The sequence below is a fragment of the Labrus bergylta genome, chromosome 6, assembly GCF_963930695.1.
Source record: "Labrus bergylta chromosome 6, fLabBer1.1, whole genome shotgun sequence".
In the NCBI taxonomy this organism is placed as follows: Eukaryota; Metazoa; Chordata; class Actinopteri; order Labriformes; family Labridae; genus Labrus; species Labrus bergylta.
Genome location: NC_089200.1, coordinates 7596377 through 7622700, shown reverse-complemented (window position 1 = coordinate 7622700; position 26324 = coordinate 7596377). Strand labels below are relative to the sequence as shown.

Genomic DNA, 26324 nt, shown 5'->3' with positions numbered 1-26324 from the left:
AAGATAAAACATTAACTCAATAATACAGCAGCATTTTTTTTGGGGGGGGGGAATTACTTCTATAACTACAATGAAAAATCTATTTTTCACACCGCACAAAAGCAACAGATTATCCACGAAACTGTTATTAAATTGTAAGCAAGTGTTCAAAACTTGAATAAAATGATCAGAACAGAAAAACAAATGACTACAAACAAAATGTGCTGAAACAGCCGAACATAGATTTGACATAATCGACTATTACATTTGCATAGTTATTCCATAATAATAAATAATAAATAATAATAATAATAAAAATAATAATAAAATGTGTTTTAAACAATACATACCTCCAGATACGGTTGTGTGCATTTCAAATCAAAATGTATAAACATCTAAATTGGTGTATAGGGAGTGTTGTCTTCTGCTAAAAAATGATACATGGTGCCCAGTTTCTACACTCTTTACGGGTAATAACTATTGTCCCTGCTCCAGAATGTTTTCAACATTAATTAATTTTGATAAATTACGTTATCACAGATGACTATCTTTAGTTTACACTACCCTGCTGTCTCTTGGACCCAGTTTGGTTCCACTTTGTACAGTACACAGGGTCTGTGTTTTTATTGGGTGTGTGGCTGTTGCGCACCATTATGATCGTTACGGTAATGATTCCATAGACTGTTTTTCCCATAGACTGTTTTTCCCACTGCACAAAAGCAACACATTATCCACGAAACTGTTATTAAATTGTAAGGAAGTGTTCAAAACTTGAATAAAATGATCATAACAAATGACTACAAACAAAATGTACTGAAACAGCATAACATAGATTTGACATAATCGACTGTTACATTTGCATAGTTATTCCAGTTCTGAAAATGGAAAAAATAAAAGTCTAGAAACTCAGATTTGTGTTAATAAAATGTGTTTTAAAACGATACGGTTGTGTGCATTTAAAATCTTCGGGTTTAAATCAAAAATGTATAAACATCTAAATTGGTGTACAGGGAGAGTTGTCTTCTGCTGAAAAAAATATATACATGCCCGGTTTCTTACATAATTTACGGGTAATAACAATGTGGAAAGGAACATTGCCCCTGCTCCAGAATGTTTTCAACATTAATTAATTTTGATTACCTTTAGTTTACACTACCCTGCTGTCTCTTGGACCCAGTTTTGGTTCCACTTTGTACAGCAAACACAGGGTCTGTTTTTTTTTTTTTTTTTATTGGGTGTGTTCTGTTGCGCAGCATTACGATCGTTACGGTACTGATTCCATTCTCCCGTTTTCCCCGTCTTCCCTGTGGCCGCAGTGAAGTGAGTGGAAAGCGGAGTCTCGCCTGCAGCCTGCCTGCCTGCCTGGGAATCCCGTTAAACCACACCAGCGGCCACTGCCATGGCTGAACGCCGCGCTTTCGCCCAAAAAATCAGCAGGTAAAGATTCTGAATGCCTTAAAATGAGCTCGTAGAAGGACACACGGAGGAGGAGGAGGAGGAGGGAGGGAGGGGAGAGAGGGGGGGGGGGGTCGCTCTTTACAGCAGGAGGCCTGGCTGCTACATGCTAACCGCTTGTTAGCCATAAAAGATGCTCAGACCCACCCAGCCAGACAGCGACACTCCTAGCTGCTTGTCTATTCCTCACACTGAATACCAAAAAAAAAAAAGAAGCTTGATGTTAATTTATAAAAGCGTCCTAAGCGAAAACAGCCTTTATGTTCCTGTATTTATCAGCACTGTTAAAAGATTAAGCATTAATTCAGGAGAGTTAGCCCCTTCAGTAGCTAACCAGAGGCTGCTAACATCCCCCCCCGCCCTCCCCTCTCTTGGTAGAGATGAGACTGAACTTTGCAGAGTTATGTTTTAAAGATAGAGAGATAATTATAGTACAGCAAGACTGTGAATTAAAAGCCTTCCACTACAGCTATCAAACAGCGACGTTATAATCTCCTTTACGCCCCTCAGACGGATCAAAGTAATCTCTTTAACAAAGGGCTTTGTGCTAGCTGTCAAATACCATCATCCCAGCCGGTGAACCATTTAAACACAAGATAAATAGATAGACATTGTTGAGGATGGACTGCTGCTGTTTGCCACAACTTAAACAACCAAGAATTGATTGCTGGTCACTTCATTGACAGTCAATTGTCCTTTATAGCAATTATTGTAATTATCAAAAACAATAATATAACATGTGTATGTGCCTGCTTGTCTCTTATACATGTATGAAATAACATTCAACATCCTCATTTTACAGATATTATAATTATTATTTTTTTTTGTTTGCATTTTCTATCCAAAAATAAGACTATTATAAAAGAACCTTGCTTATGTTTAGTTTAGTTTAATGGTTTATTTGAATCAGGGACAGTGTACAAAAAAAAACAAAAAAACATTAGTCTCAGAAGAGAAGAGATGCTTTGTACCAGATTTAGCAAGCTAGCTAATTTCCATCTGTTGTCCCTGGGAAGATGATGGCAACAGCAAAATACAAATCAACCAGTCACACACACACACACACACACACACACACACACACACACACACACACACACATACATTTCATAAGAGAGAAAAAAGACATAGAACAATTTACAGATATTAAAACATTATGTGCAAGTTTCCCTGAGAGATCTAAAAGGTTGTCGAGATGACACATTAATGCTGACAAGAGTGGTTCCTTAAAATCAATTTTTTTTGACTCCCCGGGTGAAAGTGCAGAAGTTTGTGCAAAGTTTAAGACTAGTTGGAAGACTATTCCGTTCTTTAACGGCTTTAAAAGAAAAAAGCCAGATTGTGCTAACGCGGAGCCACGTTTAGGTATACTCCATACTCCAATGTCCATTTTTTTCTGTCTGTTAATCTGGTTTAGGTTGTGAAACAGAAGCTGCTCAATACAAGCTTGTACGTGTAAATGCTGCAGGAGTGTGTGTCCATGTGAAAGCATTAACGGAAAACCACATCCCAAGTGTTGAAACGTAAACGTTGGCAAGATTAGACATTAGCATCTCTGTGATACGTTTCAATTAAACACATCACAAAAGACTGCCTAAAATTTTGAGGATAAGAACAAGTACACACCCATCATGTGAACATTTGTCCTATCAGACAGAGCTGCTAAATACATCGGCCATGCTGTCATTTAATCTGGACAATAATGAAGCCCCAGCTAGTTTTCGGCTACCCCTAGATCATTTAGAGATTACTACTGCCATCTATAATGTCAATATGAAAAACTAGGGGCTTTGCAATTCAAGATTCAGACGAGGTAAGAACATTTAGACGCTGTTTAAACAAAAAATAAACACTATAACTTTAGGAAATGTACATTTATGGCTAGACTACCTTCTGCCTTCTCTAATATTGTGTCCACTAAGTAGATTTGGGGAGTTGGCATATCGCTGAAACTTCCCTAAATATTTAGAGGTTTTTCTTGCTCTTTTTGTTGTTGTTGTTCTAGTAGACGTTAACAAAGATTGTGCCAAACATTTAGCACCTTAAAGGCCCCAGTAATGCGTCTGTTTCAGCATTCTGACTGTTAGAAAAAGTAGTTTGCTCATGTCGCACGTTCAGTGACTAAAATTGCCAGTGGCTTTGCCCAGTAGGGTACATTTCATGCTCCAGTAAAACAGTTCTCTTATATTTGGTACCCAATTCCCGTAAGCTTATATAATTGTTTTGAGGTGTTTACAATCATGATGAGATGGAAACAAAACATGTTTGCTGAATTGAGTTCTTCCTCTGTGCGGTGTCCAGTGCAAAGTATAGGTTGGATTAGAGGGAGTAAGGAGGACTGAGGAATGTGTTTGTTGGTTCAGTGCGTCTGCCTTTCTCCAGTCGTGACAACACTGCTCTGCCAAGGCCACTGGATCCCCACAACACAGTACAATATCATGTTATTTTAACCTGGCAACTTGGACCATGCAACTTTCATTTTGCCTTCCTGCTTAGTATTATATCCTTAAACCCTTCTTTATTTTGCAACCTGGCCCCAGGCTTTAGGATCCTTTTGTTTTGTTTGTGTACAGTTGTGTATGTGATGTAACAGCGATGATGAACTCAGCACTTTAGTGGCTTTGGGGAAGCCAGAATTCATTTAGAGGTTTGTGGTTCTGGGATCTCGCTGACTGGGTCCCTCCTAATCCTTGATTATTACTGTAATCATGTCCAAAAGTTTAAAATCACTTTTAAAGTGTTTTTTTTTTTTTTTTTTTTGTACGTGATATTGGTTTAGAGCAGAACTACAAAGCCGTTTGGTTATGAAGGAAAGTGTTGTGTAAAAACATTATTGTTGGCCCTTTGTAACCTGTGTGATATAACCTTGAGTCTTTTTTTACTGTCTAGCCTTCGTCCTTGGTTCTAATTTGTTGTGTGTGTGTCACTTTGGGCAACTTGCTGCGTTGTTGTTTTGTTCAAGGAAAAGGGTCTGTGAGTTGTGTTGGTGGTTGATCTGATTTAAAGGAGCTGTGTATGTGTGTGTGTGTATGGGAATAGCAGCAGTTAAGAAGATTAGTGCTGACCATTGGGATCCACAGGTTTTTATTTCTTTCCGTTTTGTCTAGCTGCCATAAATGACGGTGTCTGAGACGACTACGCTGGGCTATGAGCAGAGACCTAAAGAGAAAATCCTTAACTGTCAGGAGGTGTTAACTTTACTTTGACAGCTCAGGGCAAAGCAAATATCCAACAATACATTACATATCCATCAATACATGCAGTACATACAGACTATAAGCCACTGTTTTCAAACATTGCTGTCTCTTATTATCTCCAGGCAAAACAGGTCAATACTAAGAAGTCAGGTATGTTTAGTTGCTGAAAACAGGAATCCTTCCTCTAGCTCTTCAAGTCGACAGATTTGAAATCATCCCAGAGGAATACGGACGGTGTGAACTGTGTGATTTAGGAGAAGTGGAGAATGAATCTCATTTTCTTTAGTATTTTCCTTTTCATGATGAGTTAAGAACACCTTTTGATTAGTGAAATGTACGCTCAGAAATCTGAAATGTTTTGGAGCACTGATGATTGAACAGTTGTTTAATTTCAGTGTTTATGAGCTCGCTACGTTTGTCTCTAAAGCCTGGAAGAAACGCCAGGATGATTGGTTTTGTTAGTGTTATTATTGTTAATGCTTTTGGTTTGTGTGTAATAATATTTGTGTCTTATGAGCCTGTTTTGAGCTGCACATATAGTTTACGCATGACACAATAATCAATCATTCAAACTGGAAAAGGTGTTGCAGTTTATTGGTCTTTTTTTGTTTCATTACCACAGTAACAAATCTGAATAGCATACTGTTAATCAGTTATTATTACTATAAAGTAAACTGGCATGTTTGCTGCTAGTCATGAAGTTAAGATAATTTGTTAAACTGTAATTGCTGTATATTTTTGCTTTAAAACTTTGGAGGCAGTTGCATCAGTGTTGCTGTTTTCAATCTGAGATTTTGTTGGCCCTTGTCATGGTCATTTTCTTCTTCAGTTATGCAATATAGACCTGTTGTAGAATATTGCCTCTGGTATTGAATTTAAAGTATCACGGCTAAATGTATTCAGTACTGGGTATTATACTGTGATTCTGTCATTGTGTACAAATATTGTTATAACATTGTTTTGCTACTTTGTCTCTTCGTAGCCCAAGTTATAAGCTAACTCTGTGTAGTTTGTGGTTGGACGTTTACATTTGGAGTGGACTGTACTTACTCTCCTTCTTCCTCCCTCCACTTCTCTCTGCAGGACTGTGGCAGCAGAGGTCAGGAAGCAGATAGCAGGCCAGTATGGGGGCTCACCACAGCTCTTCAAGAACATCAATGCAGGGACCACAACAACTAACACAGTGAGTAGTCTCAAGGATCGTTGAGAGACCAGAACATCATCATCATCATGAGACTTATTTCCAATGCAATGTCCAGCTCAGCTCAACTCAACTCAATGAGCCTTACTTTTGGTTTCATGGATTTTACTGCAGAAAGCAGGATTCTTTTCATGTCCTCATTAAGCATTAAGCTGCTGTTACATCATCTTCAGCACAACAGACTCTGGCTTTGCACCTTGTCAACTGAGATGGGTGTGTTTTTTGGGGCAGAATAAGAATAGCTCAGTCACTTCAACAGCTTGAATGTTGGACGTTGCAAATTTATACAGAATGTCTTCTGCCCCTCAAGTGATGAATCTAATCTCAATCAGGGCTGAAAATGTATCGTTTACCGTCGCAATTGTGATGTGTGCATGCTCAATAGTCAAATCTCAGGACTTGTAAAGTAATTCAAGTGACTTGAAGCACTTTAATCTGTTTGTTTTGGCTCCCATTTTCCTTGTTTCATTGACTAATCTAAGACTAAAGTCTGTCTGATGTCACCATCAGTAGTCAGAGAACTGACCACTGTGCTTGCAGAGTCTTGTGTCTCCTGCATGTAAAATTGTGCAGGCTACAGACAACGCTGCTGCCATCAGATATACCAGCATGATGCTCAAAGCAGATGGTCGATCAACGATTTGAAGCTAGTGTATTCAAGCTATCCACAGCAGCTCGTACTTAATGCTCTGGCCACATAAACAGACTGTTAACAGAATGGATGTGCCGTTGATTGTTTACTTTTAGCGGCTTAGTATCATCTGTACTTTTTCTTTTTGTCTTACAAGCCTTGACCAATGTTTAAGCAAGTTTGTGTTTAGTTGTTGTTTGTTGAGTTTGTGTTTATTTGAAAGGCTGCCTATGTTTCTTTAAATACCAGGATGGATAACCATTAAATGTCCTGCAGACCACAAGTTGAATCAATAAAATCAATCAATCTTTATTTGTATACCGTCAACTCATAACAAGTGTTTTCTCGAGACACACAAAAAGCAGGTAAAAGACCTTACTTATTGCTATATTACAAAGACTATCCATCATGAGCACATTAGCGAAGCAGCAAAACAGTGGTGAGAAAAATCTGCCTTATTAAAAGGTAGAAATCTTCGGCCGGATCCCCGGCTCATGATGAAACAGCCTTCACAGGCCTAGACTGCGCCGGGCTTGGAAAGGGATAGGGGGAGAGATGGGATAAGATGCAAGTTGTATCTACTGCATTTACTCAAAGGTTTCAATTGTATGAAGCCACACAGTATGTTTGTTAAATGGATAGTGTGAATTGTCCATCACCAGCCCTGAGCCAGAACAACAGCAAATATCCCCCCTCTACTTAATTAGACTACAGCTGGCTTTTAATTAAACTGTGAAAGGTATTTGTGTTCAAAATCCTCAGGAGGGTAAGACAGAGAAAAAGGCACACATCCACACTCACTCACAAACTGAAGCGACTGAAACAAAATGTTTCCCCTGGGTTTATCATTATGGGAGCAGTCTAAGACCCGTAAAACCATTAGTCAAAGCTTGAAGTAGCACACTTGCTAATCTGGTTATGGCTACCATCTTCAGGGAAACTTAAGGCGTTAGCCCAAATCACAGATGAAGCTTTCTTAGAACTGATTTCCTTGTTCGGAATAGCAGATGACGCATAAGCTAGAACGGCTTTCTCTCACAGAAATAACAGATGTGACCTCGTATTTCGGACCTGTTGGTGTTTTTGTGGTGCACATTTGCAGAGTGCCTGACAAGCTGGGGGAATCTGTCCCCAGTAGCTTTTGCCAAAAACGGAGACAATCTCAAGATGTTTATTTTAGACTAAGAAATTACATTTGATGTAGGCAGGAGAACTGAGACGCTGACTTGTGTCGCCACAGTGAATTAACTTCTCCCATTCCTCACATCACCCCTCAGGTTCCCCTCACAGAGGCGGTGGAGCCGGTGGATTTTGAGGAGTACCTCATCACTCACCCTCCCATCGTTGAGTCAGGCCCCCTGAGAGATCTGATTGAGTTTCCTCCTGATGATATTGAGGTCATCTACACACCCAGGGAGTGTCGCACAGTGGCACAAGCAGTCCCAGAAGAAGGGTAAGATTTGAAATACTGGTTGAATCTGGTGGAGAGTTGTGTACAGTCACACTCCATAATTTCTGTGATTGATTTTTCTCATTAGAACATTTTGAGTTTTGTGCCGGACCAGGAGCACCTTACAAGTGTTTATAAAGTGTGTCAGTCATAAAATGTGGATAAAAAAAGCTTTTTAATGGGTTCTTTCCATGTATTCTTCTTTCCAATCCTCTTTTACCAAATCATTACATGTACTCACATTATTTGAAATAAGAGCATTATAAATTAACTTTTTAACAAACCAAAGAAAATTATAGTATAGAGATGTATTAAGAAAATGTATGAAAAATATCGTTATCACAAGGGGAAAAATAGATAAAATAGATATATATGAAATTGACAGTACTTTTCCAAATTGTACATTGAAATGGAATTTTCAAATGAGTGCACGAGCACTTTTATTTTTAGAAATTGGTTTGATTGACAATTGTCCAGCTCTATCATCAGTACCCTATCAGGCTCTGCAAACTATACTTTTATCTTACTTGCTGCATTGTACTAGATACTGAACACAGGAGATATCTGTGCTTATTATATCAAACTGTAATTCCCTTTTTGCTTTGAAGGTTCTGTTGACTTAAAAAAAAAAAAGGCAAAGTTGTTTCAATTAGTCATTTCACTTCTTTATGAGATAAAGCAGAATCTTAATGTGGCGTGTTGTAATACTTTATTATTCCTGTTTTTAATGATCATAATTAAAGCTGCACAACATATGTAAACATCATAGACCTCTGGGCTTAGTGTTATAACTCTCTAGCTCTGATCATTGGTATTTCAGACCAGACGCTTCACTGTGTGATGTGCCAGAAAAGTGGAAAGACATCAGTCTAGTAGCCTGTCATCTTTATTCACTGAGACAAATTCATTTTTAAGCCTGACTCTTGCGATATGAATAAAGCTTGTTTGATTGATGGGGCTTTTCTGTCTGCAGGGACACTGATGCTCATGTTAGAGACTGTGTCAGATCCTACACTGAAGACTGGGCCATCGTCAACAGAAAGTAAGTGTTTGGAATTCTTCACGTTTGTATCAGCTCATTTGTTAACTCTTTAGAATAATAAATATATCTTTAAACGATTAGACAATAGACACATGTTGTGCATTAGTATTTAGTTCATAAAAGTGTCCTTCATAACTGTTTGCTCTCATAGATACCACAAGCTTGGCACAGGCTTTAACCCCAACACTCTGGACAAGCAGAAGGAACGTCAGAAAGGCCTGCCCAAACAAGTGTTTGAGGCAGATGAGATGCCAGAGAACAGCAGCTACCAGGATGACCAGGTACTAAATCCTTCATTAGTAAAAACATTTTTTAAATGTGCAAATATACATTTCTGCATATATTTTTATACGATCTAACAAAAATGCTGCACTGTTTGTGTGAAACAAATGTATTTTGTGGATTTTGACTTGTAGGATGACCTGAAGCGACGGTCGATGTCTATAGATGACACCCCACGTGGCAGCTGGGCCTGCAGCATCTTTGACTTGAAGAACTCCCTCCCCGATGCGCTCCTCCCTCACCTCCTCGACCGCGCCCCAAATGAGGAGATTGACAGACACAACGAAGAGCTGCGCAAGGCCAACCGCCACAGAGAACTCTTTGCTTTGCACCCTGCCCTTGACGAGGTAGAGTTTACTCTCTTCACCGTGCCAGAAACTTTATTTTCTGCAAGACATCATAAAACATTCACCTCACATTTTGTATTATTTAGTAATAAAATGTGTTAGCCTAAGTCTAAGGAAACCAGTGAGCTCAGCTTTTGTGTTTCAAATCAGTCCAAGGATGTCAGTATTTTGTCTTTAATGAATACGTTTAGATAATTATTTTTAACGCAGCCGTGGCACACAATAATTCCCCTCTCTTTTTGAGTTTGACCAAATATTTGCATGAACTTCTCTGTGACTGTGCAGGAGGAGCCCATTGAGCGCCACTGTGTGCCTGAAGTACCGAAAGAACACTTTGGCCAGAGGCTACTCGTCAAGTGCTTGTCCTTGAAGTAAGTGGTGGGCAGCCTTTTTCAGAAAAAAAAAAGCCTTTTAGCTCTTTTATTTTACTGCTGCATTCTGCTGACCCTCTCCTTTTTTTTTTCCTTTCCCCTTGAAGGTTCGAGATCGAAATTGAACCCATATTTGCTAGTTTGGCCTTATACGATGTCAAGGAAAAGAAAAAGGTAAGCTGTTATGCTTTCCTCAGCCCTGAGTTGTTGGGTCACTTCTGCAAACCATTAAAATTGTTCGGAGGCCAAAACGAATTTGATGAGTGGACGATAAAATTTGATGTTGTGGACCTGTTATGCTTGTAGGAATGCTGGTAAATCACTGGGACTATGTATCTATTGGAAGAGGACCATTCACACCAAGTTCTTTCCCCTTTAGCTGACCAACACTAGAGGGTAGTAGTTGCCTTGATTAGAATCTGTCTCATTTACACAGTAACATTGCTCTGCACAGGAGCTCCGTTATTAATCTAGTGGGTCATTTATCAAATTAACACATTTTTAAGCCACCTTAAGCATCAGGTTGAAGTACAATTCATAATCACTCAATGGCTATTTTTGAATTCTTAAAGATATATGGAGAAGCCATTTTAGTACATTTCACTTTAATGGTATGAACACCTCTATTTCTGTCTTGATGTTCCCTTCAGATTTCAGAGACCTTTTTCTTCGACCTCAACTCCGAGCAGACGAAGGGGATGCTACGTCCGCACATTCAGACAGCAGCCATCTCCACGCTGGCCCGCTCTGCCATATTCTCCATCACCTACCCCTCCCAGGATGTCTTCCTTGTCATCAAGGTCAGACAGTTATGATATCATTTCTCTTTTATTGTTGTTACTCAATTCGCTAACTGATAAATGAGTATTTGTACTATATTCCCCTAAATGTTAATTCCTGGTGATGATTCAAAACCTTATCTGGGCAAAAAAACCCTTTTTGAAGACTTGTTGTGAACTAGTCTTGTTCAGTTGGGAACTCTTTTCTAATTATTTCATGGATCCTCAAAGCCTTTTCTCTTGTATAAGTAATAAACTCCTGGATTCGCCTTTGACACGTTTTGACACATCATTGTGTACTTAAAGGCTTGTGCAGGTTTTACCCTCAAAGACGATATAAAAAGATTTAAAGAATTGTCTAGCCTAAGAATAGTAGGCATTGTGCTGCTCTGTTGGTCCCTATTCTTCTGCTTCTTCCTGCATCTCCCTCTATCCCACTGTCCAAGCCCAACACAGTATCGGCAGATGGCTGTTCAACATGAGTCTGGTTCTGCTCGAGCTTTCTGCCTCTTAACAGAAGCTTTTCCTCGACACTGTAACTTCACTAAATTTTGTTTAATGCTCATAATGTATTAATGTTGGGTTTATGTAGATAATATAACATTGAGTAGGGTCTATTACCTGCTGTTCTTTAAAGTGTCTTGAGATAACATTTGTTATGAGTTGGTGCTGTATAAATACAGATGAATTGGCTTTGAACATATAACAGAATACTCTCTGTAGCAGCTAGGGATGGACTCTCCATCCCAACAAGAAACAAAAAACACTGAATGTTAGCTCATCTCAGCTTTATTTATATAGCTTAGAATTACATTGTACTTTTGAACATGGTTTCAGAAGAATGGAGAATGGTTAAATCCTCTCTGGGGTCTTTTTGTTGGCCAATTCCATCATTTCACATCATAGGCTTGTATTTTACAGACAGTCTGAGATCTGTATGTCTCTTTATCCTGTATGTGAGTGTGCTAACTGAGCGTGTGCTTTGTCCTCAGTTGGAGAAGGTACTGCAGCAAGGTGATATTGGAGAGTGTGCTGAGCCATACATGGTCTTCAAAGAGTCAGATGCTGCCAAGGTATGACCAAATAAGGTTTCATGGCTTGTCTCGGGTGTTATTCAAAAGTACATAAACATTAACATGTAGGGTGATCAGTATCATATAAGCCAAATCTTCACCTTTTATTCTAGAACTTTTTTCTTGACAATTCTACAGTTTTTATCCCTTAAATGTTGCACAGCCGTAGTATGTAAATAAGTTAATAAAGTGTTTTTCTTCTTGAAACCGCTAACTGGTGCAATTGTCTGTTTGTGTTACAGAATAAAGAGAAGTTGGAGAAACTTCGCAGCGGGTCAGAGCAGTTCTGCCAACGTCTTGGTCGATATCGCATGCCCTTTGCTTGGACCGCCATTCACCTGATGAACATTGTGAACAGCGCAGGAAGTCTTGAAAGAGATACTGAGCTGGAGATGAGCCTTTCAGGTTTGCCATTTCCTTTCAACACAGCCCCTTGCTTTGTGACTATAAAGATGCAATGTGCATGAAGTCATTAACAGACAGCACTCAGGCACAGAGAATCTCCCTCTATGTGTTTATGCCTCTACCTACTCACATTTAGTTTATCAGAGGACAAAGACTGTAGCATACATTCCCCAGTCACGCATGAGGCTCATGGGCCTGTCAAAACATAACCACATATCGTTATCTATAAGCAACTCTCAAACAAATATTAAGAAAGGCAAAGAATCCAGTCGTATTGATTCTTGTGTGTTATTTTGAGTTTGACCTTCGGTGTTTGAATAACCTTTAACCTTTCAGTACCCTTTGATGCTGAGTGTGACAGCTGCCTTTTTGTTGCTAGGCAGATCAGAGAAATGTTTGTATTTTCACAATCGACAGATAAAATAAAGATTAATGAATCTCAAACCAGTTGTTGCAAAAAATTGCTATATGCTGCCTATGAACAAAATTGGAGAGGACTATTTGTATTGATTTATTTTTGCCTATGTGCAGAGAGAAAGGGCTCATGGTCAGAACGGAGAAACTCAAGCATCATGGGAAGGCGTTCACTGGAGAGGACCACCAGTGGAGACGAGTCATGCAGTCTTACAGGCTTTAGACCTGCAACACTTACCATCACCAACTTCTTTAAACAGGTCTCTACAACCACATGAACTAAAAAGTGAACGTATCTTTTGGGATTCACACTTACACAATTTACTGAGGAATATGTCGTCTGCTTTGTCACTGCTCTCTCTCTGTAGTTTTTAATTACATGTTCGTATGCTCTACATTTGTGTTTTAGGAAGGAGACAGGCTGAGTGATGAGGATTTGTTTAAGTTCCTAGCTGATATGAGAAGACCTTCTTCAGTGCTGAGGAGACTCAGACCCATCACAGGTAAAGACATTTATTGAGAGTTTTTTTATTTTTTTATTCCCGATGGCAGTTGAGACCTGATGCTCATTTCGTATTTGCACCATGATTCCTGAAATACTTGAAAATTTAAATAATTTTTTCAGTTTTATACAAATATACAAATCACTATTTCTATTTCTTTACGTCCCTGAGCACACACTCACTCCTTTCCCATTCTGTTCTTCTTGACTGTCACCACAGCCCAGTTGAAATTGGACATTTCTCCAGCTCCAGAGAACCCCCACTATTGCTTGACCCCTGACCTCCTGCAGGTTAAACCGTACCCAGACAGCAGAGTACGCCCAACCAGGGAGATCCTTGAATTCCCTGCCAGGGATGTCTACGTGCCAAACACCACATACAGGTAAAGGAAAAACGAAGTGTGGCTTTCTTCTCCCTAGGTTCAGTCAGTTCTGTCTGAAGAGTACATTGAATTATTTATTCAATAAAACACTCTTTCCAAATAGCCTCTCAATAGGTGAACAAATATTGCGTTTCAGAATTGACTTTCGGTAGTTGACCGAAAGAAACCCTGAATCCAAGCTTTATCATGGTTTCATTACTCAAGCCATGCCCAGTTATCCTGACATTGTGCTCATTAATGTTCAGCTAAAACCTGAAAAGGGCTATTTTGGTCAAGGTTACTTGTAGAAATGTGTTATTAGCAGTCAGCTTCTGTGGCCTAGATACAGCAGACCTTGTTTGTCTGCAGATAACCAGGAGGCTTGCTATTTTAAATTAACAAAAAAGAACTGGCTGGTGGAAATCACCACATTGCATCATTGTTTTACTTGAAGAAGGTTTTTTAGGGTTACAAGGATAATATATGTCCCCTTTTTTCTTAAAAAGGTATTTGCAAGCTGTAAGCCTTAAGTTGGAGAGCATGAGGTGGAAAGTAACTACCACAGACCTAACTGTACATGTGAAGACTACAGAAATATGACATGGTGTAATTGTGGATTTACTTACAAATGGTGAGCTTACGTTATTTGGCAGTAATTTTAAGTTTTCAGTAAGTATTAATGCTGTCCAACGTACAATTTTAATCATGCTTAATAATTTTTTTTTGTATCGAAGAAGGGAGGAACTTGATTAGGTCGGAAGTAAATTGTGAATAAACTCGTAATAACATGAAAAACAACATTTAAATGTGGAAGCTAGATATAATATAACCAACTAGAAACAGTTATGAAGTAAATATATCTGTCACGCAATCCTTCACATATTATCAATATATCTGATTATTTTAATTAATTAATTACATAGCCTAATTAAAGGTACAAAATGTATAATTTATGACAATGTTTACATTTAAATATCTTACTTAATTAAAAATTGACTAAAACCATGTTATTTTTATTAGTTGAGTACTTAAATTTCCTCAAATATTTCCAACAGTTATCAAAGCCAGAGAAAACCGTAATTTTATAGTTGTAACGGCACCTGTGGACGCCATGATGAGCTGCCAGGACAGACAGAATGTTTATCGTTGCCGTGGAAACACCCAGTGTAACGCAAAAGACCGCTACATAAGGAAGCTACTGAAAGCTGCTGTTCTGTTGCTGTATAGCTGCTTTGATAAAATATTGGGGGTGTGGTAGCTGAGAGAACTGCCATGATTCCCCGCTAGCCTCGACGTTATCTTTTGTTATTGTAGTATTGATTGAGATGTTGTATCTTTAATTACGTTATTCTCTTAATCGATTGAGTGTAAGAATCATAATGTATCAATTCCATTTCATGGTTTTTGTTCTTCTATTATTTGTATACTTTTGTATTTGGTTGAATACATAATTGTATAAAAACACTGTAAAAAGCTGAGTCATGGAAGATTGATCAGTAACTTTAATTCGTCATCATAAATAAATGATTTGTTAGAGCACATAAAACTACTTGTCAGGGGAACATGTTGGTAGGTGGCACATTGACAATAAAGTTGTAGTGATGGACGAGAGTCAATATGACTCATTAACAAAGGACAGACATAGAAATGGTTTTCCTAACATTATCAGCACAGAGCATGAAGTAGCATGAATATGGTTTAAATACTTTACAGAGTAAAAAAAGGAAACAGACCAAAAAAAAAGACAAAAACCTCATCAGTGCGCCGCAAAAGCTATTTTTCTCCAATATTTTGAACCGTGTTAGTCTGATGAAATTGCTCCTGCATTAAAGATTAGTTTCCATGTAACCGAGGATGAAGTTGTGTAAAGGGGAGATAAAAGTATGAGCACTTCTTGAGATGTTGGAGATGTAGTATGCCTCTTAAACCCTGACTTATATATTGCATGCCTTATGTAAGACGTATCATGAGGGAATGTCTGGAGCTCCAAGGAAACATGCAACAGCTTTACATCACAAAGACAAAATGCATTTTTAAATAGCTTAGTAGACATGGATGCAGTAAAATACATTAAAGTTCAATGAAAACATTTCAACATAAGTCATCTCCATTTGCTTCCTAATTTATCCTGTTAGTGTTCTGTCTCTCTCCTGAAGCACTGTGGCATTTTGCAGCCAGCACTGAATCAGTTTGCTGATGGGGATCAATAAGTCCATTTTGCAAGTGATAGCAGATGTTGCATAATGACAATTCCACCGTCCCCACTGGATCAGACCCAATAGGTTAACGACCTCAGTGACGGTGGCAATGTTGCATCATTGCATGTTCAGCATTTTCCAACTTGTGACATTTTGTTCGCCTGTTTTCGCTCGGTCAGCACCAGTCTCTGACAAAACTGGCGTCGGAAGCAATCGGCCTAATGCAGCAAATAACTTAGAATTTTTTTTGTCATATACATAAATCATGACTGTGTTCATTCTCTGTCACCTTCTTTGGAACTTTTTTTTGCTGAGCATGTTTGTTACAATGGGAACAGTTCTGGTCTTCACTCTGGTTTTAGTTGAAGCTCTCAGCAGTAGCGGCTGGTCTTACGGTGATCTTGGTTGCCTTGAGGGAATACGAGGGCCCTGTGCCCGGCTTCCAGTAAATACCTTTTCGTCTCATAGAACGCCCTTTGGCCCTCAACCACATATACTTTCCATTAAGGTTGGTATCTCCACAAGCATTGAACCACCAACCACCTGGAAAGGGAACAGGACAAGAGACATACATTATGTAAACATTAGTTGGGCTCTACAATTTTACCAAATCAGCCTGTAAATCTGTTTACCTGTGTAATTGCGAGCACAGTTGGGGTTTCTATTGTTGTGATTATTTCTGTCTTTTGTGGAGAATCGCATGCCGGTGCTGTTGGCCATGGCATCGGATAGGTCACCAGAGAAGTGGCTGACATGGATTACATAGTCCTTGGAAGAACCCTCCAGTGAGAAGCGGTACTCAGCCCAGTGCTTCTCCTCCTTCCAGTCCTCCATATCAATACGCAGGATGTAAACTCCCTGCTGTGTCAAGCTGTGGATCTTCTTCAAGCCCAACCAGTAGTCCTCTGCAAAACACATCAGTCTGTTTTTATCACGTTGAGATACATACGTTCTTCAGACATTTCAAACACACAGTATATTCCCAGGCTGTGCCTTCTTGGCATAATAATGTATAATTGGCATAATTGTTTCCAATATAGTTAGAGACATCCATATTTAACCAGAGCAGCCATCCGTCTAAATAAACTTTGTTTTTCTTTCTTGCCTGTGGTAGATTGCTTAAGAAAACTGTTAGAAACAATTACTAGATTAGTAATTGTGCATATTGTAGTGACTTGATGCCTGCAGGAGTCATTACTTTTGAATGTGGCATGACTGCACTTAAGAGCTTCTGCCAGCGAGGGCTTCTGGGTAAACTGCCAAAACATGTTGAATACTCGGTCAATACAGGAAGTCTCTTTGTCAGTTCAAGGCAGTGGTGTATAAACAACTATTTCCTATGACCATGCATGCAGGAAGTACTTGAAAATAACTCCCCTGCAAACTTAAATCTCTGAAGTTTCGCTGAAAAGTACACTCATTAATTAATTGCAACAAGAAACAGTTCAAAAGGGTTTTGCAAGTGGTATAAAACAGCATATTATTAATTCAATGCCAAGTCAAAAACTCACTTTCCAGATCTCCAAAGCCTTTCTCATACTTATCCCATGTCTGGTCAAAGTCAACTGAACCACCGACCCTGTGTTGGATGACAGTTGAACCTTCATCTGTTGAATGGATTAGAAATATATGTTATTGAACAATGTGCTCAAATGTTTACACAAGTATCAGGAAGCCTCCTTGTCATGGACAATGTGAATGGGAAGTCCCATGAGCGTCTGCCCTTTGGATAATCTGTTCTAGTGGCTAACTAGCTTGATTCCTTTTTTTTTCTTCCTGACCTAATGAAATGGTCGTAAATACCAAGGCTTAAATTAAATACATGTCAGCTCCCCTGAATACACAGTACAGGGATGGATACAGTAGTTTGTTCTTAATTTGAACTCGGCGAGTTTCAGTCTGACCCACCTGAGCCCATTTCGCAGTAGACATTGAATGGCTCAGTTTGGTTTGGCTTGATAACGTAGATTCCACTGTTTGCCTCGCCTTTGTTAAACAGGTCACTGCAGTCTCTTGGGAGGTCTGAAACACAATGAAGAAAAACACAAGGTTAAGGCAGCCACTTCCCCCTTAAACTTCTTATCTCTACATTTATTTTTAAGAACATTTATCACACCAACATTTTAACTAACGTAATACATTTGAAATAGTTTTACCATTGGTGTCCAGACCGGTTGAGTTTCCCGTCAGATATTCAAACATATCAGAAGCTGCCAGCTCCGAATTCATTGGCTTATCGACTGTATCTTGAAAGCTGTCAAAGTTTAGCTGCAAGAGAGTGCACATGAATCAACTATGGTCAGTTATGTTATCCTATGAAGTGGTTTCCCTTCAATAAGGCATTATCATATTCCTATAAAAAAAAGGATTTTCATGGAGAGTTCAAACTGCCTCAATAGATTATTACAAATAACAGATATTCTGCCTGTAGGGAAAACATGTAGTGAAGTATTGTTTACCTTTTCCTCTAGATTTTTAATCTTAGCTTTCTGGTGGTCAAGCTGATCATGCTGCTCCCTCACAGCATTCAACAGGCTGGTGATCGTTTTTTCTTGTGCATCAATCACCTCCTAAAAAATGTGATCATAAAAAACAGTTTAAAGTAAATTGAAGTCCTTTTGGTGCAGTTTAATTTGCTTACTTTTCTCCTCTGTAAAAGGCAATTTATATTACAATAACCGATCCAAACATATAAAGGAAACACTGAATTCTTTCAGTGCCTTTTAGCTCCTTACCTTGAGGGTAACCATCTCACCAAGCTGGTCAGCAGGGACCAAACTCTGCGACAGTCCCTGCAGACGCTCCTCCAGACTCCCCACTTTGCTCTGCAGCTGCATGCGCTCCTGCACGATGTTGTTGATCTTGGAGTTAATTTCCAGCGACAGGTTCCTGATCTCCTCATTGTTGGTCTTCAAGAAATTGGTGGTCTTCTTCAGCTCCTCCTCTTCCTCCTTTATCTCTGACGTGACCACCGAGAGCTGGTAAAAAGAGCGGTCGAAAATGTTCAACTTTTGGAAGATGTCGTTGATTTGGGCTTTGGTCTTGTGGACGAACTCCCGTAAGCTCTGGCCTAGCTGAAGGAGGCCATTTGCAAGTAGACGGACATCATCCAGCATGGCAAAGCGAGACTTTGCTTCGGTTGGGCTTGGTTCTGTGGTAAAGCCCCGGATGGAAAGGGTGGTGTACTCTGCTTTACCTGAGGTTTCCAGAGGGATAGAAGCAATGGCTGTAGCTAACAGCAGCAACAGAAAACACTTCTTCATCATGACTTTCTTGTCCAGCCCTGGATTCTAAAAGAGTTTCTCATACAGAGTTTTACTGTCTTGCTTTCCTCTACTCTGTGCTTAACTCAACACTGGTTTCCTTTTCTATGCCTCGAACCTAGACTTGGTTAAATGATGTGAGAGCAGTGGCCGCCCTGTGTTATATACTGCCCTCTCGGTAGAGGAGGGGGGATTAGCTGATCATTAAACCCTACTATGTTTTAGCTCTGCACCCTACCTCCTCCCAAATCCCTCTCGAGCCCTCCCTCTCCTAAACAAACAAATCACAGCAGTGAGCAAATGACATATACACCCCCCCCCCCCCTTCTGTACTGCCCGTTTAACCCCAATCCCCTCTCCATACCACACCCCTGTTCTCCATCTGTAGTGCATAGCTTTAGCTGATCAGCAGAAAGCCAACAATGGCCATCACAGGCTTTTGATGGATCGTCAGTCTGATCAATCTCAAACCTGATAACCCTGCACACACTTTGCTCTGATTGATAATGCTGTGTGTAATTAATGCTCTGGGGTTTGATTTAGCGCCCTGCTGAATCAGCCTAGCACCCAGCTCGCTATCCCTCCTTCCTTCCTTTTTTTGGATGGGGAGGGGAGTGAGCCTGTCATCCGTGCCAGGGTTGAGCTTCTGGGCTGATGTTAAAATGTTGAGAGAGTTTGGACAGTGTGTACTCATCATCTTGGTTTTATTGCTCAGACTTGTCATTTTTTATCAACTTTATAATGCCATGTGTGATATTTTTCTATGCCAGGGGACATGAAATGGAGAATATACAGTTTACTGATTAGCTTGCAGCTTTTAAGGGATCAGTTCTGTGCACCGAGTCCTATCGTAAAAAAACAATCTTTATGGCAATTTCTTAGTAAGTTGTTTTAGGGAGACTTGCAATGTTGGTGAAATATGTTCACTTCCAGCCAGCGAGTGAGGAACTAATCAGTGAAATGACTCGGTGTAGTATTTAATTGCAGTATAAATATTTATTCTTCTGGCACCAGAGGCTTTGTGGTTCTCAATCTCAAAAGTGAACTTGTTCTGTCAGGATGTCAAGAAAGCCTTCCAAACTGAATGATTGCTACGTCTTGCAGCCACTACTACTTTGGCTAATCAGAGCTTAGAATTGCTTCTTGTCCAGGTATGTTTACTTTGAAAATTTTCTATTTGGAAGCTTTTATTTCAGTGTTTGTTATTGCCCTTAACATGTGTGTTCATTTGTCAGCTATCTGGTCACTCTGTATGGCAAAAGCAGAGATTTCAACATCATAATGTAAGATGCACATCGAAGAGTTGCAGAGAGTGTTGTGGGTATTTGGCCCTTAAGTTACCCTTGGTTTAAAATGGAAACATTTTAGTACCCTATTACAGTAGGGTGAAAATACCATACAGTCATTTTAATGAGCTTTGTCCAGTAATTTGCGGTTATAGGGACGGATTACCTCAGCACACAGTAATGACAAACTGCAGGCTTATCCATATGAAAAGAGCAGAAAGAAATGTTCTATAGAAAAGAAAGAAAAAAAGACCACTGATTGAGTGAATGTTCCAGGAATTTGCTTAACCAGCATAAAGCTGATATTCAGTATCCTTCATGCCAGCACAGTGGTAAGAGCAAGAGGGTAAAGGGTTTTGAACCTAACATGAGCTGCTGTTCTTTCCGCAGTGAAGCGAGCATCTTTCTGCCTGATTTAAAATAAGAGCTTTTATCTTCACTGGACAAATAACAAACACATGCAAATCACTTAGTAAGGCGCTGGGTCGTAAAAAATCAGTTGACATGATGCACAAAGACTCAACACTATGGCTCCCAAAGATATACTTATCAATTTGCGATTTGCATTCAAGAACACAACGTTTCGAGCCAGACCGGGCTCTTCATCAGGTGCTTGAAACATTTTGTTCTTTTAATGCATGTAGCAAATAAATAAGTATATCTTTGGGAGCCACAGTGTTGTGAGCCTTTGTGCATCATATTAAATAACCAACACTCAACCACCTATCCATTGAACTCAAATCAAAAAATATTGCTCACTTTCTTATGCTGCTGTCCTTTTGTAAAATGTTATCCAGGTAAATTCCTATTGAACGCAAATTTTGAATTCCCATACTGCTGTATCAGTCACCACACCAATTACAGTCATGCATTCTACCTGTAATTCCTGAGGTGTTTTATGTGGGACCATTCAAGCAAAAGTCAATACATTAGTTTTTTCAGTTGTTGAACCTAGTTTGGAGGATTGCTCTGATGACTTGTTGTGAGTCAGTTGTTTGTTTCATGGTTCGATGTTGTGCATACCACCAACCAGCTCCCAGTGCTAATGTGAATTTTTGCCATGTTTAATGGAGGCAATTAAAGCAATAAGTACCACAGAGTGCTGCATTGACAAAAAAATAAAAAGCTAACCAGGATGCATCGCCGCAAAAAAGCTGTGCAGTGCATCTTGTTTTCATGGCAAACTTTACCCATTCCAACTGCATCTCAAAGTTTTACTGGAATTATGCAGAATTAGTCATTATATAGTTTCTGGTTTATTCAAAGAAAAAACTAATTATATTGCTTCAAAGTAAAATGTGCACATTTCAATGAACTTGAGGCAGCATTGCTTATTAATTAATGATTAATGTCCGATGCCTACAGAACATAATCCAGTACTGCTGGATCACTGTACAGGATAAATTAAAGCATGAATCAGAACTATAAAGAACTTGCCACACAGTTTGGGCAGGATGGGCCTTGCTTCAAGATGTCATGACATTTGTTAAAATGTGGGCAAAGTTTTAATTTACAGTATGTTAGATTCATTTGAATACTTTTTATTCTAATAACTACATAAGGTGAGTAAACTTTTTTAATGCCTTTCGTCCCTTCAAATTCACTGACTATGGTTGTCCCTCTGACAGTCAGTCTTGTTTCTTATTTGCCATTCCTTCGCTGCATTACCCAAATTACTTAAATGCTTTGTCACCTGGCCTATTAGACAAAGTGTATGCTGATCTATGTTTAGACTAAGTAAACAATGACTGTGTGCCCTTATTTGGTCTCTTGACTAGAATGAGGAAGGTATCCAGCCGTTATTTCAGTTAGGAGTCTATTGGGACACCTATAGTGCAGAGTTTACTTTCAGGGTATCCCTGTATACTTATTAACCTAAGATAAATTTGAAGAGAAGAACTGACCAATCAATGTGAATACCTTTGTGCTTATATGGGTATTTCAGCTTTTCGACGGTGAAGTCATCCTTAGGTCTATTTCAGTTCATAATCAACTCCCCACTTTAAAGCTGCCAATAAAACAGTTAGAACATGATAGATGGCGGGTAGCAGAATAAGAAAATGAGTGAAATTCTAGTCAATACAAGATGAGAGATTCCCACGCTTCTTTGTCCGTTGTGGTTCCAGCTGTGGTCTCAATGGGGCCGCCCCCCACAGGCTTGACTACGTCATTGCGGTTTGTCAGCTGATCCTGGTTTAATTTTGCCCTTCCTCCTGTGAGCCCCCCCCCAACCCCCCCCAATGGTCTATTGACCAGTATTTTAACGGCACAGAACTAACACTATTAGTTTGACTGAAGATAATGATCACACATGCAACATTTTACCACAACTTTTACTGTGTTATTAAAAGAAAACTACCAGTACTTATCAGATTGTAGCTTTCTAGTCATTGGGCAGACTCAATTAAAGGCAACATTAAAACGAATTCAAAGAGAATGTTATCTATTCTGTATAATGGCAAGTTAACATTATGGTTAATCTTGATGACCACTGCTCAGCCTCAAGTGCTGATGAGTTTGTGCTTCACCTCGTAGCCAGGTTTTTAAATTGTATTCGCTCATGCAGAATTGTTTTCTTAAATGTTACCACCTTTGCATCATGTCAACAACCTCTCACTTCCTCCTCATTCATCAACTATCCTAACTTAACTTAACAACGTAATTGATCAATTTTATTTACAGACTGATGCCATTCTTTCTGAAATTTGAAGGGTACTACTTTCAAGTTTTGCACCCAAATTTACTATAATAATACTTTACTTGTGTACCACTTTGCTATACAAGTAACAAAGTGCATCACAACAGACAACAAAAGCAACAAACAGACATTAAAAGCAGATTATAGAATAAAATATATATATAAAAAAAAGTAAAAGCTTTTTGTAAAAGAATGTCTTAAGTAGAGAAGTAAATCGAGGGACTCTAGTTCAAGCCTGATCTCTTCTGGCAGGCTGTTCCAAAGTCTGGGGAGGGGGGACTCTAACAGCTAAAGCCCTGTCCCCTTTAGTTTGGTGGTTTTGGTGGATGGTACCTACTGTTCTGGCCTTGGCCTCTTATATTTATCAGTTTGTTGAATCTTATGTAACTGTGCCAGGAAAACGGGACATGCACTTTCAAAGACACTAAGTTTATGTCAGAGCATGAGGTCACGGGTTAAGGTTATCTTGACTTTCTTTAATACAGTATACAACAAGAAGAGATGAACAATCTCTGACATGACTTAACCTTTTAATTCATTCTTAAGTATATTAGCTTATAACACAAGGTCAAAACATGGATGTGGATATCCGTTAATTAACGGAAGTCATTATATATGAGCATCGCATTTTTAAAGTCTGAAAAGTTTGACACGTAGGGTTATATATTAAACACATCCTACAAGCTTTGGGAGTGATGTAGCATACAGTATAAAAGGTTATTTCTGGGAGACAAATATTCTTTGGCTATTGTCCATTATATCATTTACATACTATTTAATAAATGTCATTCTTTGTGATCTAATGTTTGTGTCAGTTATTTAAATAACATAACTCATGATGTGTCCTGTTTTTCTCTGCTTGTGTACTTGTCCGTGTCCGTCTGCTAGGAATTTGCTGTATGTGAACCCTCAGAGTCTAAACTTCGCTAACCGACAAGGCTCCGCCCGCAACATCACAGTCAAAGTGCAATTCATGAATGGAGAGGATCCAAACAATGCAATGCCGGTATGCCATGAAATGTATCACACTATAATAAACTTTAGAATTATGTGTATTTATGTTGTTATGTTGACAACTTGATGACTCCATCATAAAATGAAAAAGTGAAAACAGGGGTTGGGTGTACTTGCTGTTATCAGCAGTTTGAATGCTACCAAATCTGCTCAGGGTAACATTTATTCATCCTACAGGTGATATTTGGGAAGTCCAGCTGTGCTGATTTCTACAAAGAAGCCTATACTTCTGTGGTGTACCATAACAGGTGAGTTATTTTGTTTTAATGAAATCTTTTGGTTGGAATTTTCTTTTCTGAGCACTGTAAGAAATGTGTGACTGGGATAGTGATTTATCACAGCCCCACCATTCTAAATGTCCTGTATTGTTTGACCGTTACATGCATTTCAATATAAGATGAATCCCTGCTGTTATAATCATTAGAACCTGATTTATGTCACGACCTCTGATGGCAATCACACGTTACTTGTGAGCTTTGGAACTTTGAAATACTTTGCTCAGTTTAAAATTAAATCCACTTATCTTCACCTTTTCATTTAACATCAGCGCAACATCTCTTACTCTTACACTTCCATTAGCTCTTTTGATGGCATCCATTAAAGAACAGGTTGAATCAACCTTCTGGACCGTGTGAGGTGCTGCCCTTGGTACACGTTTTTTCCCGCTGTACATAAGAGCTAAGGGGTCTCTAATATTTTATTTTATTACCACTATTAGGGATTTCTTTACGACATATAGAGGTTTGTCATTTGTCACCCAGGGGTCAAACTTTCAGGGCCAATATGATCGACCTGAATGATGTGCCTCTGTCGAGTACAGTTGTGCATCTAGAATTAATCCATCCAATAGAAATGATTATAAGTAATGGACGTTTTACAGTCTGAATTGTACTCAGAATTGCTGTAATATTTTTCTTCAAAAAACTCACGTAAATGAAAACTTCTGAAAAGGGAAAGTTGAAAGGAAAACAATTATTTCATGAAAAATGTTTTGAAATCTGGAAAAATCTTTCACCTTGTACTTGTAGCTGCTTTTGGAAATAAAGTTGCTTCTAGGACTTTTCACCCTAGAGGTTTTTCTTTCTGGTCCAACATTTGTTCCCGTGAGAAATGAGGGCACTGCTGACTCCTTTTCATCACTTTTCCTCATTTCCACCATTAAAGTGATCCTGGTGTTTTTGTTGGTGGGCCTGCTGTAGTTGGGACTTATTTGTTTTTGAGCATTGGCCTGCAGATAAAGTTTCCTCCTGGGGGACTTAAAGAATTCAGCCAAAGTAATTTACGATGTGTTACGTAATTTCCTATTAGACAACATGATTTTCACAATGAGGTTCTGCTACGTCTGTAGACCAAGTCCCAAAGTTATAAATGGACCCAGGCAGGAAAGTATGCTGTATATAAATAGTACAACATTGATGAAAATGTGCTTCTTGTCTATAGCTAGCTAGTGTGTAAGTCTGTTTGGCTGGAATCGTACAGCATGAGGAGGTAAAACTATTCGTATTAGTTTCCATAAATGAGTCTTTTAAAATGTGCACAGCAGTATTGAGATGGCATTGACCACTGAAGTCAGGAAAGAAAAGCGGTCATACCCTTTGTGGCCCTCGATACAAAAAATAACCTCTCATAGGTAAAAATGGAACTGTGACTCATTAGTGTCTTGAGTTACAACTTGTTTTGGTTTTATAGTTTGGTCATGCAACAGGAGATCAATAGTGAATATATAATTAAGGCTATACAGTTGAGGTGCATTGCCCTTGAGATGCCAGCCTTATTTGTATTTGTATCTGCTTAGAGAGGACACTAATCTGTTGTCCTGCGTATTCTGTCAACTATTGAATAGTTGTATTTTACAGTTACGGTTTGTTTTCAACAGATCCCCCGACTTTCATGATGAGGTCAAGATCAAGCTGCCTGCATCCCTGTCGGACCACCACCACATTCTCTTCACCTTTTACCACGTCAGCTGTCAGCAGAAGCAGAACACACCGCTGGAGACCCCCGTGGGATACACGGTACGAAACAGTCATGTGATCATCCGATGGTTGAGGCTAACAGTTATTTTGCGCTCATTCTGTTGGGAGGTTCATGCAGGCACAGGGTGTGAACAACACACAGAATTGAATCTTGATTTGTTCTTGTCTTCATTGTCTGTAGTGGATCCCCATGCTGCAGAATGGACGTCTGCGGACAGGACACTTCTGTCTGCCTGTGTCTCTGGAAAAACCTCCACAATCCTACTCCGTTCTCTCACCAGATGTAAGATGCATTTTGTAAATAATGCACATGTTTGTTATGAATCAACTACTTAAATGATAAAAAAAAAAGAAAAGCATGAATGTAGTTACATATACTGAAAGGGGGAAGAAATTATA

At 39.1% G+C, this 26324-nt stretch overlaps 2 protein-coding genes across 21 annotated transcripts in view; one reads left to right on the top strand and one right to left on the bottom strand.

The window, feature by feature from the left end:
- Nucleotides 1-1258: 1258 nt before the first annotated feature.
- Nucleotides 1259-26324, top strand: part of dock7 (dedicator of cytokinesis 7) — a 49429-nt gene continuing 24363 nt past the window's right edge. For all 20 annotated transcript variants that reach the window (XM_020633731.3, XM_020633730.3, XM_029277310.2 and 17 more), the window contains exons 1-18: nucleotides 1259-1416; nucleotides 5715-5814; nucleotides 7741-7916; nucleotides 8887-8955; nucleotides 9107-9236; nucleotides 9372-9584; nucleotides 9870-9955; nucleotides 10063-10129; nucleotides 10606-10755; nucleotides 11727-11807; nucleotides 12050-12212; nucleotides 12744-12886; nucleotides 13036-13129; nucleotides 13349-13511; nucleotides 23824-23941; nucleotides 24127-24197; nucleotides 25826-25964; nucleotides 26107-26208. In XM_020633731.3, the coding sequence (XP_020489387.1) occupies nucleotides 1379-1416; nucleotides 5715-5814; nucleotides 7741-7916; nucleotides 8887-8955; nucleotides 9107-9236; nucleotides 9372-9584; nucleotides 9870-9955; nucleotides 10063-10129; nucleotides 10606-10755; nucleotides 11727-11807; nucleotides 12050-12212; nucleotides 12744-12886; nucleotides 13036-13129; nucleotides 13349-13511; nucleotides 23824-23941; nucleotides 24127-24197; nucleotides 25826-25964; nucleotides 26107-26208 (2103 nt within the window). In that variant the 5' untranslated portion in view covers nucleotides 1259-1378. The remainder of the gene's footprint in view (nucleotides 1417-5714; nucleotides 5815-7740; nucleotides 7917-8886; nucleotides 8956-9106; nucleotides 9237-9371; nucleotides 9585-9869; nucleotides 9956-10062; nucleotides 10130-10605; nucleotides 10756-11726; nucleotides 11808-12049; nucleotides 12213-12743; nucleotides 12887-13035; nucleotides 13130-13348; nucleotides 13512-23823; nucleotides 23942-24126; nucleotides 24198-25825; nucleotides 25965-26106; nucleotides 26209-26324) is intronic.
- angptl3 (angiopoietin-like 3) lies at nucleotides 14975-19094 on the bottom strand. The gene is made up of 7 exons (XM_020633738.3): nucleotides 18424-19094; nucleotides 18148-18258; nucleotides 17845-17956; nucleotides 17597-17710; nucleotides 17200-17295; nucleotides 16321-16593; nucleotides 14975-16231 (listed from the first exon to the last, which is right to left on the bottom strand). The coding sequence occupies exons 1-7, from the start codon at nucleotides 18952-18954 to the stop codon at nucleotides 16047-16049; spliced, it is 1422 nt and encodes a 473-aa protein (XP_020489394.1). The 5' UTR covers nucleotides 18955-19094; the 3' UTR covers nucleotides 14975-16046.

What these genes read in the sequence shown, in the direction of transcription:
- angptl3 (XM_020633738.3), bottom strand. Translation starts at nt 18,954, where the DNA reads ATGATGAAGAAGTGTTTTCTGTTGCTGCTGTTAGCTACAGCCATTGCT. An exon ending in AGGCTTTGGAGATCTGGAAA is followed by an intron (nt 16,594 to 17,199) that starts GTGAGTTTTTGA and finishes TGTGTTTTGCAG; the next exon opens with AGGACTACTGGTTGGGCTTG. An exon ending in CTGTGCTCGCAATTACACAG is followed by an intron (nt 16,232 to 16,320) that starts GTAAACAGATTT and finishes TTCCCTTTCCAG; the next exon opens with GTGGTTGGTGGTTCAATGCT.